Genomic DNA, 13302 nt, shown 5'->3' on the forward strand with positions numbered 1-13302 from the left:
AGAGGGCGAAACGTCAATTTGATTCACACACACACACACACACACACACACACACACAGGCGAGTCTCTTTCTGCAGCGGCCATGACTGTTTTGTTTTTGTAGCGACCTCCTTTAAAGCTCATATTCCTTTCCTCCGTGTTTATGCAGGTATATTATATTTATTGGGTTACTGCAATTTACAATGCGGCATTTTAATGAGAGACAGATAAAATCCGTTTTAAACTGAAGTATTCTGTGCCCAGGTTGAATGACAGGTGAGACTCTAAGAAAGACAACATGAACGACAGCGTTCATATTAGTTTAGCAAACACGGGTAAAGACAGCCAAACCCCCGCACCCGCGGAGAGCAGCACCACCACCCCGTCCGACCAGGAGAACTTCCCGTACGACGCGGAAGACCCGGGCGACGAGAGCGACGTGCCGGAGGCGAGAGACGACGAGCTCAACGACGACGAGACGTCCGGAGAGAGCGAGAACGTGTCCAAGACCTGCATCTATGACGGCTGCACGGAGACCACGACTCAGGTGGCCAAAGCCAGGAAACCCTGGATGTGCAAAAAACACCGGAATAAAATGTACAAGGACAAGTATAAGAAGAAGAAAAGCGACCAGGCCATGTCAACTGGAAAACTAGACGTAAGAATCGTTTGGACAAACAACAGACTCAGTTGAAGGTCCCAACTTTATAAGCTTAATTTCATAATTTCAAACTGTTTTGTCTTTCGTGATGTGTAGGAGGGTACGGAGGAAAGGCCTGTGTCCGTTACTAAGCAACGGCTGGGTACCATAGGAGACCGACCAGCCAGACCCTCCCTCATTGAGCAGGTGCTGAACCAGAAGAGACTGGTGAGTGCATTAAAACACTTTATTGAGCTAGAGTATTTTTACTCTTACACCCCCTGGTAACCTAATGCAGTGGGTGCAGAGGTGTGTGGGTATTAGAGTAGATAATGAATTATTCATGTAGCCATGAAAAAAAAAATGGAAAATGAAATTTGAAGTTTCTTTTTCTTAATATTAATCAATTTATTTCAAAATCAAAAAGGTTAAATGTTAATGTTAAATTATGTGCAATACAAAAAAACCTATATAATTATATTTATATATATTAGTCCTGTCAAATTGAATCTAACAAAAGTTTTTGTTTACGTATATATATTATTATATTTATATATATTATATGTCTGTGTGTATATATAAATATAAATACATATATATACTGTGGTTTCATTTGATTTTTTTCCTCCTAGCTTCCATTTTTTAAAAACTTTTAAAGGCACAATATGTAAATTTTTTGCTTTAAAAATAGCAAAAATCACTATATCTATGTTATTTATATTTTTTAGTTGTGTACTTACATTATCCCGACTGTTTCCAACAACTTTCAAACCAGGAGAAATTTGTAATTTAATTCGAGAAACGTCCCGTTTCTTTATTTCCGTTTTGTCGCCACCAATGGCGTCATATCCGCGTTGTCCCTGGTTTCCGCTCGTGCTGCCATGGCAACCAGAGCCGTTTGATAGTAACCAAAGCGACTGACGCGGACAACTTTGTAGTTCGCAATGTCTATTTGCACGCTGTTGTTGTTTCGTTCAAACATTATGGACCATGGCAAGCAGACTTTGGATAAAAAAAGGAGAGATAAAACGAGAATCAATATCAACGCGGTTTTCGAGATGCAGAGAGCTCCCATAGACAGTATTATAAACGAGAGCTCCACGTCCGAGACTTCGACCGCTCCTACATGTACTTTAAACAGGTGAGCACATTTACATAAAACTAATCAATGTTTTATAGTTCAACAATGATAAAATGTCAGACTATGATCTGTATGTTATTCTAATGTTGATCTAGTTTACTGCTAGTCTCATACAGACAAACTAACATATACATTTCAACACATTCAAATGCAGTTTAGTGTGCTAATGTAGCTAATGTTAGACCAAATGAAACAGCGCTGCATTACCTCACAAGTTTAATTTGTCTAATAAACTGACCTGTGAGTAGTAATTCTGCGTGTAGTTCGGTAGAATGAAATGTCCATATTCCTTTTATATCCGCGGGACTCGCGTCGCGTGTGGAGCTGATAGCTGTCTCTTAGCAATCCCGAACTGCTTCATATCACAGTCATGATAAAAGCATCGATGTATTCAGTCATCCATAAACATTATTACATCGGTCGGCTTGACGTTGACGACAAGATCCATAATTCTTAGCAAATGTTGCGTCATCAATCTACGCCTTTGTTATTGTAAATAGGTTAGCGACCCCTAGTGGCGAAAAATGCCATACTGTACGTTTAATTGACTGATTTGTTTATCAATTATTCTGCATATATATGCATATTTTATATGTGACAAATGTCATTAATATTTATATTACCTGAATATTCTTTCTTAGCAAAGTGACTTAGCATTAGCTGATGTTATGTTGTTTTGGGGTTTCAGTCTCTTCTGAGGAGTCCAGAAGTCATCAGCTTCCTTCAGCAGCAGCAGCGTTTACTGACCACACAGAATCGGCCTCAAACACAGCACGACTTCTGAAGTCCGCAGATGCTTTACTCGTCCTGTTGAGGATTTAATGCGCTCACAATTTCGCAGAAATTCGAAATGGGGAATATTCTATACGTGTGACCTGCAGCTGTCCTTGATGGTGTGAAGACTATCAACTCTCCATTCTGAAAACTGGGATGTTTGACAAGGACCCGATCGATCTAAAATACTGCTGTCATCATCAAGCTCGCTGATATCATGAAACAAATTGGCAGCTAAATCTACTGTATATAATAATAATAATGCGTTTGACTAGCCATCCTAGCCTCATTTGTGCCATTTAGTATTTTTAAATTAATGATAGAAAATATGAAACGGCAGCTGTAGAAATTCATTTTTTAGAGATCTTTATCTAATCTGTAATGTTTGTTAATGTCATCATAATGTCATCAATGAAAGCTACAATTTAGTTTGACCTTTTTAGCCACATCTTGACAGTGTAGCTGAAAGACAGCATACATGCAGAATTGTTCAATCAGCTTTATTATTTTAGAGATGGGGCAAATGATAAGCAAATCCTTCAATAAGCAAAGGAAGTTTTTACTGATCTTGTGAAAATTGATAACCTGTAGTTTTAAAACTTTAATTGTATTAATACAAATTAGGTGTTTTTTTTACTTCTGATGTTTTGTTTTTTAAATTTCATATTTGTGTTCGGGCCATAAAATAATCAGGCACAAATATAAGAGAGGTTTTTGTATTACAAAAACAAGAAAGCTAAGGCGAGTGAAAAAAACAACAGCATGAAATGTTATAGAAGGCTCAAAAATGACACAAATATTTAAACATTTCCAGAACAAGTACCTGCCTACTAACATTGCTTTGGCTTCCTAATACAGCGATTCAATCTGAATTGGTCTCAGCTACTACATACTGTGAAATAGCAAAGTTTTTTTTTTTTTAAAAACAATGCAACACTTATCTAACCACACAGCTGCTTATTTAACAGCATGATATTTCCTGGCTGATTCTATGCCAGTACCATAAACATCCACTGAAAAGACAGAGAGAGAGCTTTATGTGTCTTGGGTTGCTATGAAAGTCTTTTGGGGAACTATATTCCCCTTGTCCTGTAATGCATTAGGACACAGAGGAAATAGGATTGTGTGGGGAGCCCATTTGGGTCAGAACTTTGTCCAGCCACTGCAGGGGCCCGTGCAGGTGTATTTCTATCCAGCAGGGGGTGCTGGTGACATCCTGACGGTGGTACTCGGCTCCCCAGCCCTGAGAAGAGGAGACATTTGATCCTCAATACTTGAGCATCTTTACAAAACATCGAAACATGTTTTTAAAAACTACAATAATGCAAGTATTTGTGATCCACTAGCAGCACCAAAAGGAATTGCAAAAATAAATGCATACTAGTTTTCCAAAAACTAATTTGCAATTGCATGTCATTCATAAAGTATTTTAACAGAAATAATCAAACAATTTGTTATGTGTCCGCATGCATACAAATCAAGCAGGGAATATTGCGCATGTCGTATCAGTCGGTAACAGAAGAACTCCAGAGCTGTGGGATCTGCTGTGTTTTGGCAGAGCAACATCCATAAAACAGCAAGCCAAAGACTAGAATAACTACATATTACATTTGCATAGCAACACTTAGAAGATTTTCTATTTGAAACTGCTAACCACCTAGAGAGCTGTTGGCTTGTGATTGACGTTCATGAACTCTGTATTTGCGATAGTCCTAAACAGCAAATTTTTAACCTTGTTGTTGGAGGTAATAAACTTGACAACAGTCTTATATAAAATACTGTATATTATTATATTTATATTTAGAATAAACTATAAAATCAAGCAGATTTGAGCATTTTCTGAGGAAAAAGAGAATAGAGTTTAGGTTTGGGTATTGAGAACAGGTCCTTATTTGGTTCTATTTAAAATTCTTGTAGGTAGAACTGTTTGGTACTAAAATTCTTTCTAAAAACGTTACTAAAAATACCTTTCTAAAATTCTCTGACAGAGTTTCATAGTTATACACTAGCCTACTTAATCGACATGGCGCCACTACGACTGATTTTTGAACAAACAAATCTAATAAGACTGTGCTTTTTAGTGAAGCAAAAGCATACAACACAACCAGTGTAGTCCGATTCCTGAAGGAAAGACTAATGATTCAATACTTTTTTTTAATCAAAAGCATACAGCGCAACCAAAGCAGTATGATTTCCAAACAAATTACTCATGAGTCTGTTCTTGTTAGTGAACCAAAAGCATACAGCAAATGACTCCTATGAGCCAGTTGTGTAAAGTAGGACTGGGACAACGCGTCGAGGTCATCGATGACGTCGACGCAAAAAATACGTCGACGCAAAATATGCGCGTCGATTCGTCGACCTGTTTTCATTTCTGTAAAAAACGTTTGCAAATTACTTCACAGTGTGTAGGCCAGTGACGTGCGGTGATGTCTTAAAGAGGCTAGGCACTGAGTTATGAAATATTACCTGATTTATTGTTTAAAGGCTAATAATACCAGTAAACATTACGCACAAGCGCGGCATATCAAGAAATGTACAAATCAGGATGTATATCGCGTGTATTCTCTCTCTCTCTCTCTCTCTCTCTCTCTCTCTCTCTCTCTCTCTCTCTCTCTCTCTCTCTCTCTCACACACACACACACACACACGCACGCACGTCGCACACACACAAGAGCGGCACAGGCACACACCGCGAGTAACAGTAGTTTATGTCCACTCCACTTCAGCATTAGAATGCAACCATTAATCCTTATTGTTGCACAGCGGCCAAAAGTAAAAGTAAAATCACACACCGCTCAATTGAATATGAAGTCACATGGCTTGCATTAATTCAACCATATTTATCAATTCAATATTAAGCCCAAAATAGTTTTTGACTCACCAATCGGTAGATTATTTGTAGCCTACATCAAATTCATCCGCCGCCATTTCCTCATGAAGACGTCGATCACAGCTTTGTAAAACTCATCTTTACGGGCCTTCAGTTTGCACAGTCTCTGGCTCTCAATTTAAAACATTTAACTCTCTGATGACAGCCTTTTAACTCTGGTGCTGTCATTTTGGCTTTGAATTTGCCGCGGGGATTAGGCATGTAGGCTATCTGTGGTGTGTAACGTTAATCACGTTAGTTGCGCAAATGTCCAGTAATATCTTGATTTTAATTGGTCCATGTCTGATATGTTACGGAGATGTTACGGGCATACCATATTTACGTCCAAAGGCACAGCAGAGATGTGCTTTTTGACGTACATGTTAAAGAATACAGGATCGAAGTGCGCATGCGCAACATGGGTTTTTCGCTTGCCGTCTGCAATGAATGGACAGTAAAAGCACTGCTTATTCTACGATTTGTTTTTTATTTGATTATGCGTAACTGCTACATTTGTCATCATAACGTCTAAATAATTGGAATAACACACATATTGCATATATAAATCACAAGAATAAACAGTAAAAATACAAATACAAGTTTATTATTTAATAAACCATTTTATTTTTGAATTTTGGCAGGGTAGGCAGTGCCTAGTTTGCCTACCCAGACCGCACGTCACTGGTGTAGGCTACCTTATGTGCGCTGATACGCGATGGCCGGACCATCATTCTATCCAACGTTATATAACCAATCCTGGGGTTTTCCTGCATTGAATTGTTTTTTTTTTTTTTTTTTTGTGGCTGCCAAAGCCTTTTATTACTGGTGAGTGATGTAGAATAGAATGACTGACTGCGCTTGACAGGGCGCATATAAGTACGAGAGAGAGCCCCGGCCGCGCGCGCGCGCACTCACACAGTCTCCAAACAACACGAGCGCTGTCTTGCTCTTGCTCTCTCTCTCTCTCTCTCTCTCTCTCTCTCTCTCCCTCGTTCATATTAATCAAAATCATTAGACACAATAGAAAAAGGGCGGAAGACCAAAGTTTCACGAGGAGCATTCGGAGATTTTTTTCTCTTGAATTACCGCGGAGTGTGAATTGTGGAAAAAAAATTAAACTGCCAGGATAATCACACAACGCTTGCCGTAGGCTACAGGTCCACTAATGACACGTCCGATTCGCGAACTAATGACTCATTTGAACCGATTCACTTTAATGAATGGTTAAAACAACTGATCTGTCCAACACTGAACTCACGAGACATATATTGCAATGTTAAGGAATTCTTGTTTTTTTCATTCAGATATGTAAATTAACATGTATAAATTGCTATTAGTCAATTAATGGGGAGATAATCGAATCGAAACGAAATCGAATCAGACTGGAAAAATGAATCGTTAGATTAATTGATGCATCCAAAAAATAATCGCTAGATTTATCGTTTATCCCAGCCCTAGTGTAAAGTGAATCAAATTCACACAGAGTAGTCTGATTCCTAAATGAATGACTCTTATGAGGCAATTCTTTTAATTGAATCAAAAGCATACAGCTCAAACAGTGTAGACTCATTCCCAATCCAAGGTCTTTTATGAGCCTGTTCTTTAAAGTGAATCAAACGCATCCAGCGCAACCAGTGTAGACTCATTCCCAATCTAAGGACTTTTATGAGACGGTTCTTTAAAGCGAATCAAACTCATCTAGCGCAACAGACTGATTCTCGGTGTAAACCAAGGACTTTTATGAGCTGGTTATTTTAAGTGAATCAAACGCATTTAGCACAACCAGTGTAGACTGGTTCCCAAAGGAAAGACTCTAATGAGTAAATTCTTTCTAGTGAATCAATAGTAATGGCGTTTACATAACTTTTATATATGGCTGTATAGGCTACTGTATATGCCATTATATGCCACATATTCTATATAAACCTCTTTACCTTGACAAAACTCATCCTGATGGTGCACATCTTGGTGAGTTCATACACCACCTCAAAGCCGTGATTCACCGACTGCGACAGCAGCTGGGCAAACAGCTGGTTGTTGAAGATCTTGAGGCTGCATCCACTCGGGATCTTGCAGACGGTGGTGGGGTGGAAACCATGCTGGTAGTTACAGTTCCGACTCTGAACGAAAATACTGCTGTCGCTCAGACACTCTGCGTACACCTCCCCTCCGACGTAATACAAGTGCACACCTACAACAGAAGACAGAAAAGGGTTTAAAGCATGTTTCTAGTTGCAGACTAAATACACTTACAGGTCCACAAAAAGAAGAAAAAAAATAACATACAGTATAACAACAATTCTAAAGTGGCTTTTAAAACTGTGAACTACTGCAAAGTCTATACACATTAAACAGTATATCACCACCTTTGAACTTGGTAAATCCCAGAAATCATTATCCACAAACCCAGCATTCATCATGTTTTATCAAGTGCCAAGGGGAAACTTTAATAATCTCCATTCTCCTGAAGCATCCTGATCTGGATTATGTCGTTGTCCTTGGCGCTCTTCCAACTAGGATCTCTCACACAAGTAGATGGAACTCTGTGCCCGGTGTGTGTGTGTGTGTGTGTGTGTGTGTGTGTGTGTGTGTGCATGCATACTTCTCTCTGTCACTGATGTAACCTATGGCAACGCTTAATGTCTTTCCAACACTGGCACAGTGACGCTCATCCATCACCCTGAGAAAAACCAACATTTGGATAGCGTGGACTTTATCTTTCTCGCTGGGTTCCTGAAGTGCAGTGTTGACTGACCAGAACTATCTGGCGCCATAAAAACAGTGTGTTTTTGTTTTTCTATTACTTTCTCTTGGAATTGCATCAACTGATGGAAGACCATTATCAGCTTGATCTTTCAGATCCAAAACCTCTCAACAAAGACAAGAATGCAAAAAAAAAGGAAATGTAAAACTTTAAACAAACCTTTGCCTATGTGTCTGCGAGTGTGTTCAATGGTAGAGTTTCGGTTGACGTTGGATAGTAATCCGAGACAGAATCGGTTCTTGTTGTTGGAGGGATCTGTGAAGCCGTCCACGAGGATGCTTCGGGAAGAGGCGTGGAATGTCTCACCCACCCTGTTGTTCAGTTCGTAATATGCCACTGAACACCAGTATTCTGGTTCCTCATAACACACTGGCCTCAAGTCTGGAGTAAAAAAAGGCATTCATAAAACCGTAAAATATCATATCATAGTATTCAGGTCTCATTCCATATTTATGATGAATTTTAATGCCATTTAATGCCATTTTAAGTGATTCAACACTTTCATTGTTTGGAAACACCAGACTAGATTAATGTTTCTCCCGATTTTAAAAATCTTAGATCCATTAATGTACTCTCTGAATAAGAACATAGCAGGACATTCCAATAAAAAATGCTTTATAGTTAAAGGTATAGCGGAGGATCTTTCCGAATTTTAGATAAGACTCCACTTTTTGAAAAGTTTGATTGATTCACCAGAATGATTGACAATTAGGAGGACCAATAGTATAGGTGATCCACCCAGAAGTAAAAAATCCTCCGCTATACCTTTAAGGAAAATTTACACACAAAAAAAAAATCACATAAAAGGTAAATCTTCCACTTTCAAAAAACATATATACATGAGTAAGTCTTGTGTGACCAATTTGACATATTGTATATATAGTCTGATCATTTCTATTTTCAAAATGAAAACAATGGTTAGGTCTTTCATTTATAATTGGATTAGCTTGAGGTTTAAGTCGTGTGGATTCTGATTGGCTGTCAATGTTTTTATGGTTCATTAGCTGGAAAAAAAACATTGTTCTGAAAATGCTTCCAATGATATCGTTCCAATGTTTCGGTGTCATTATAGTTGTGATGTGGACTTCCCTATTCTCAAATTAAAATTAAAAAAGTAATATTATTAAATGAGCAGTGTTATTTTAGTATTCTTTATATACTATTATAGTTTTTATTATTTAGATTTTTTTTTAGCTTTTTTATTTCAATTTTAGTCATTTATCATTTTTAATGACTTTATTTCAATCAATATTTCTCTTTTTTGTTTACATTTTTCATCTAATATGTATATTTTATTTTAGCATTATTTCACTTAACAAAACTTATTTTTAGTAGTTTCAGTTAATAATAACAACAGATGAGTAGGTGTGTTCATACTGCACATTTCAAAGTACACACATAATGAACAGTAAGTCTAGTGTCACCTCTATGAGGGGCTGACAGAATGAGTTTATTGGGGTTGGAGGACTCTTCTGGTTTCACATCCTCAGACGGAGTGGTCTCCATCATACTGTAGGGTGGAGGAGGTGTCTCTGCTGTGCAATGAGAACAACGTTTTTGAATGATCAAGATGTATGAATGTATGCAGTTTAGTGGCACTACATTTCATGCAAGGAAGTTAGAAGAGAGCTAATATACAAAATCATCAATGCTTGAGAAATCATTGCTAATGATGACCTGTGATTTGGTAGGGGCTCCCAGGGTCGGTTCCACTGCTGGGAGAGTTTGGGTAGCTGTGTGCAGTGGGGGACTGGTTTAAAGAGCTGGAAGGAGATGAAGAAAACGAGCTACAGGGTAATGCAGGGAAGGAGTCTGGGTAAGTGGCATTTTGAGGCATTAGAGGCTCGTTGTGTAGGGAAGCATTCCGGAACTTTGCTAACAAGCTGTGCTGGGGGTTGAACTCACTGTGACGTGGCACAAGGACTGGGGGCAGAACTGTTTGAAAAAACAGAGAAAGAAGATTACTAACAGATTTTTTTACTAATGCATAAAGCTATAATCAATATTGAAGAAAACAAGAAAAAGTGGTTTGCATATTGATTTCCACCTGGCGTCTCCACGCGGCGGTAATGATATGGATTGATGCAGATATCCTTCTGCTTGGAGCCGAAAGGAAACTCGCAGCAATCCAGCGCTTTGAGCTCGTGGTGGGACTGAAGATCCGGCCAGCGCCACACTCTGCAGTAGATAACGTGTGGCAGACCTTTACGATGGGACACCTGGAGCCTTCCGTCCAGGGATCGAGGGATGGTCACACATTTACTGGGCTGGCCAGGACAGCTCAGAGCCTTTTCCAGCTCCTCCATGGCCCCTTTCTTCTTCTTGAGCTTCTTTACAAGGGAATCAACAGCCTTTTCTGCCCACTTTTCCTCCTCGTCTCCTTGTTTCCAGCCCAGCAGCCTTTTCACAGCTGGACTGGTGAAGGAGAAGAGGGAAGTAATGGATGTGGTGGAGTGCATCGTGGGATGGGGCGACACCGGGGACTGGATTTTTTCCTAAAACCAAGGCAGATCTGTCTTATATCAGTTCAAGCCAGGAGCCTCAGTTTATTACTTTACAGCCAAGATACAGCTGGGTGTCAAATAAACCCCCAGACAGGGATGTTTTCGTCAGGCTGTCAACAGTTTTTATCTGGTGAAAGAAACAAAGAAGAATGTCAGATTTAATGTTAATAAGTAAATTGTTTGTGTCAGTATTTTTAACTGCCTTTAATTTGTATTTATTAAAATAAACATAAATAATTATATATATATACTGTATATAGGCTATAATAAAGATAATAAATAAATTGTAAATTATTTATGTCAATATTTTCAGTATTTTTCATATAATTGTTAAATATTTTTGTTATTTTTTAAAGAATTTAAAAAAATGATTTTTTAAAAATACAAAAATGATTTGTGTATATATATATATATATATACACACACACACACACACACACACACACACACACAATATTATGTATGTGGATGTGTGTGTGATTAAATTAATACAAATCATTATTTTATATTAAATTATTTTTTTTAATAAAAATAAAATTAAATACTGCCATAAATCATTTACAATTTATTTTTTATCTTTATTATTATTAATTATTTTTTATTTATGCATTTTGTAAAACATAGCCTACCTATTGCATTACAGTAATAACAATTAGGGAAGAAAATGTGCTTAATTGTCATGAAAAATAATGTCAAACAATGTCCAAATCCAAACATATTTTAATCTAAATGGCACCATTTTCTTTAATCAAAATATAATTTTTTTTACGATTTTGGGGTGAAATATGATATGAAAATATTCTTGGCATGTTTTGTGAGATTCACCCTATTAGGGCGTAATCACAACACATTCATGTGCAGATCCCAAGATCTTTTACATCATGCTTCAGTGCATGCAGAGATTTCTGAGGTTGCGGAGTCAACAGTCTCGCTGGTCCTCACCTATTCGTCCTCTCCCTTTCCTGTCAAGGCTTTCTGATGCAGAAAATGATCTGCTAAAAATCAATGCCGTTTGAGCATTTGAAACCAGAGAGGCTTGCTTCCATCTTTGGCCAAGTCTATTCAAATAATAGCTTCTGAAAATATTATTGCATGCGATACCAGAGGTGTTAACACACCCCTACCTAAATCAAATAATCGTATGAGATGAATGAGGCCATATAGGAATAATAGCAGCGTATGAAATCATGGCTCAGTTTCAAATAGGGCGCAGGCCTGTTCAGATCAATTGAGGGTGAATACATCTGCTCTGTTCTCAAAGGCAGTGTGTCCTTATGAAACTGGCGTCTGGCAGTCTGAGTGCTGAGATAGGCTTAATCACCTAACTCCCCCGCAAACGCACATACACATCCTTTCCCTCAACTTCACTTTGTTTGTTTGCTTTAAAAATGTTCAAATGCTACATTTGGCACTTATTTATATATAAAAAAAGGTATTCCAGGTATACACAACTGTCACAAACGTATCACTCTGGAGCATCATTAAGCAGCAAGTGGCATAATGTCTGTTTACGCAGCCTCGCGTGATATGGACTAACATGTGAGAAGCAACAAGTTACGTGAAAAAGAAAAAAATACAGCGTCAAGACAAAAAGTTTTAAAAAGACACTTGTCATGCCTTATTTTTTTTATCATTTATAAAACTTTTACTTTTTAATTTCTGAAATGAATTCTAAATAATACCATAAGTTGTATGTATATAACACGTTTTATTCATTACCTTATTCTTGTGACAAGTCGAATAAAAATCCGCGTAGTTCCGCAAAATAGCCGAATGCTGAATCTCTCGCCGATTGGAGGTGTAGCTACAGCGCGTGTGTTTGGATGGAGCGAGAGCCGCGGCGTCAGTCTGACTGGAGCCTCAGCGCCTTCGTGCGGAATTCATCCGCTGCTCCTGGAACTCTCCCAGGACGTCAGACACACAGAGGGATCATCCCGTTCAAAAGAACAGCCTGAGACTCACTCACAGGCCTACTATTGAGGGAAAACAGGTCATTGTGGGCAGCAGTGTTTCACTTTTAATTTGCTTTCCGTGACAGATGACAAGCGCAGACAGCTGTTTTTTTTCTTTTACAGGAAGAGAATGCACCTTTTTGGCATAAGTTGTAAAGGGAAAGTGATTGAGTCAAAGTAACGTTATTTAATTTTTTTATTGAAGACTTTCATTTTTAGTCATTCCCAGTGTGCGATTATTCAGTGACTTTCAAGCGGTCGACGTTTCAAAGGAATTTGTGAGGAATTCGCGGGCTTTAAAGTTAACAAACGCTTCAAACAGAAATTACTATTATAACGTTTTTGTATCAACATTGGTGATAAATAGTGTCAGTAGTACGTTTTGTCGATTTGCCGTCGGATATCGATCCCAACAGAAACGCTCGAGCAGCCAAATGTTGCTATGGTTACAGGGAACGCAACTTCTGATCACGAGCGTCACTAAATTCTAATATTTTAATGGCGACCTGTCTGTATACGTTAAAATACGTACATTTATGACACCGTCCAACCTTTTTACCTTTGAGGGGGTTGAGAATAGTTTTGGGTCAACCCAACTCACAACCTGGTCATTACAACGGTACACTCACTGTGATTAAAACGAACAGTTTTCGAATTACTTAATTTTAGGCTAAAC

At 38.3% G+C, this 13302-nt stretch overlaps 2 protein-coding genes across 5 annotated transcripts in view; one reads left to right on the top strand and one right to left on the bottom strand.

Annotated features, from left to right (window-relative positions):
- rfxap (regulatory factor X-associated protein) lies at nt 1-3618 on the top strand. 2 transcript variants are annotated; one of them, XM_081353814.1, is made up of 4 exons: nt 26-148; nt 244-637; nt 737-847; nt 2449-3403. In XM_081353814.1, the coding sequence occupies exons 2-4, from the start codon at nt 278-280 to the stop codon at nt 2542-2544; spliced, it is 567 nt and encodes a 188-aa protein (XP_081209940.1). In that variant the 5' UTR covers nt 26-148; nt 244-277; the 3' UTR covers nt 2545-3403. The 2 variants fall into 2 exon arrangements, with proteins under 2 accessions (XP_081209939.1, XP_081209940.1); XM_081353813.1 differs by having other exon boundaries at nt 1-637; nt 2449-3618.
- The window catches only part of smad9 (SMAD family member 9), an 11679-nt gene continuing 1402 nt past the window's right edge, over nt 3026-13302 (bottom strand). Inside the window, exons 1-7 of one of the 3 annotated variants that reach the window (XM_081353807.1) lie at nt 12394-12667; nt 10218-10801; nt 9848-10105; nt 9595-9705; nt 8330-8551; nt 7341-7597; nt 3026-3777 (exon numbers count right to left, since the gene is read on the bottom strand). In XM_081353807.1, coding sequence (XP_081209933.1) covers nt 3634-3777; nt 7341-7597; nt 8330-8551; nt 9595-9705; nt 9848-10105; nt 10218-10629 — 1404 coding nt within the window. In that variant the 5' untranslated portion in view covers nt 10630-10801; nt 12394-12667 and the 3' untranslated portion in view covers nt 3026-3633. Of the gene's footprint in view, nt 3778-7340; nt 7598-8329; nt 8552-9594; nt 9706-9847; nt 10106-10217; nt 10802-12393; nt 12668-13302 lie in introns of those variants that run through there. The other 2 variants (XM_081353809.1, XM_081353808.1) reach the window with 2 other exon arrangements.

Source organism: Scardinius erythrophthalmus (assembly GCF_964197995.2).
Source record: "Scardinius erythrophthalmus genome assembly, chromosome: 23".
NCBI classification, from domain to species: Eukaryota; Metazoa; Chordata; class Actinopteri; order Cypriniformes; family Leuciscidae; genus Scardinius; species Scardinius erythrophthalmus.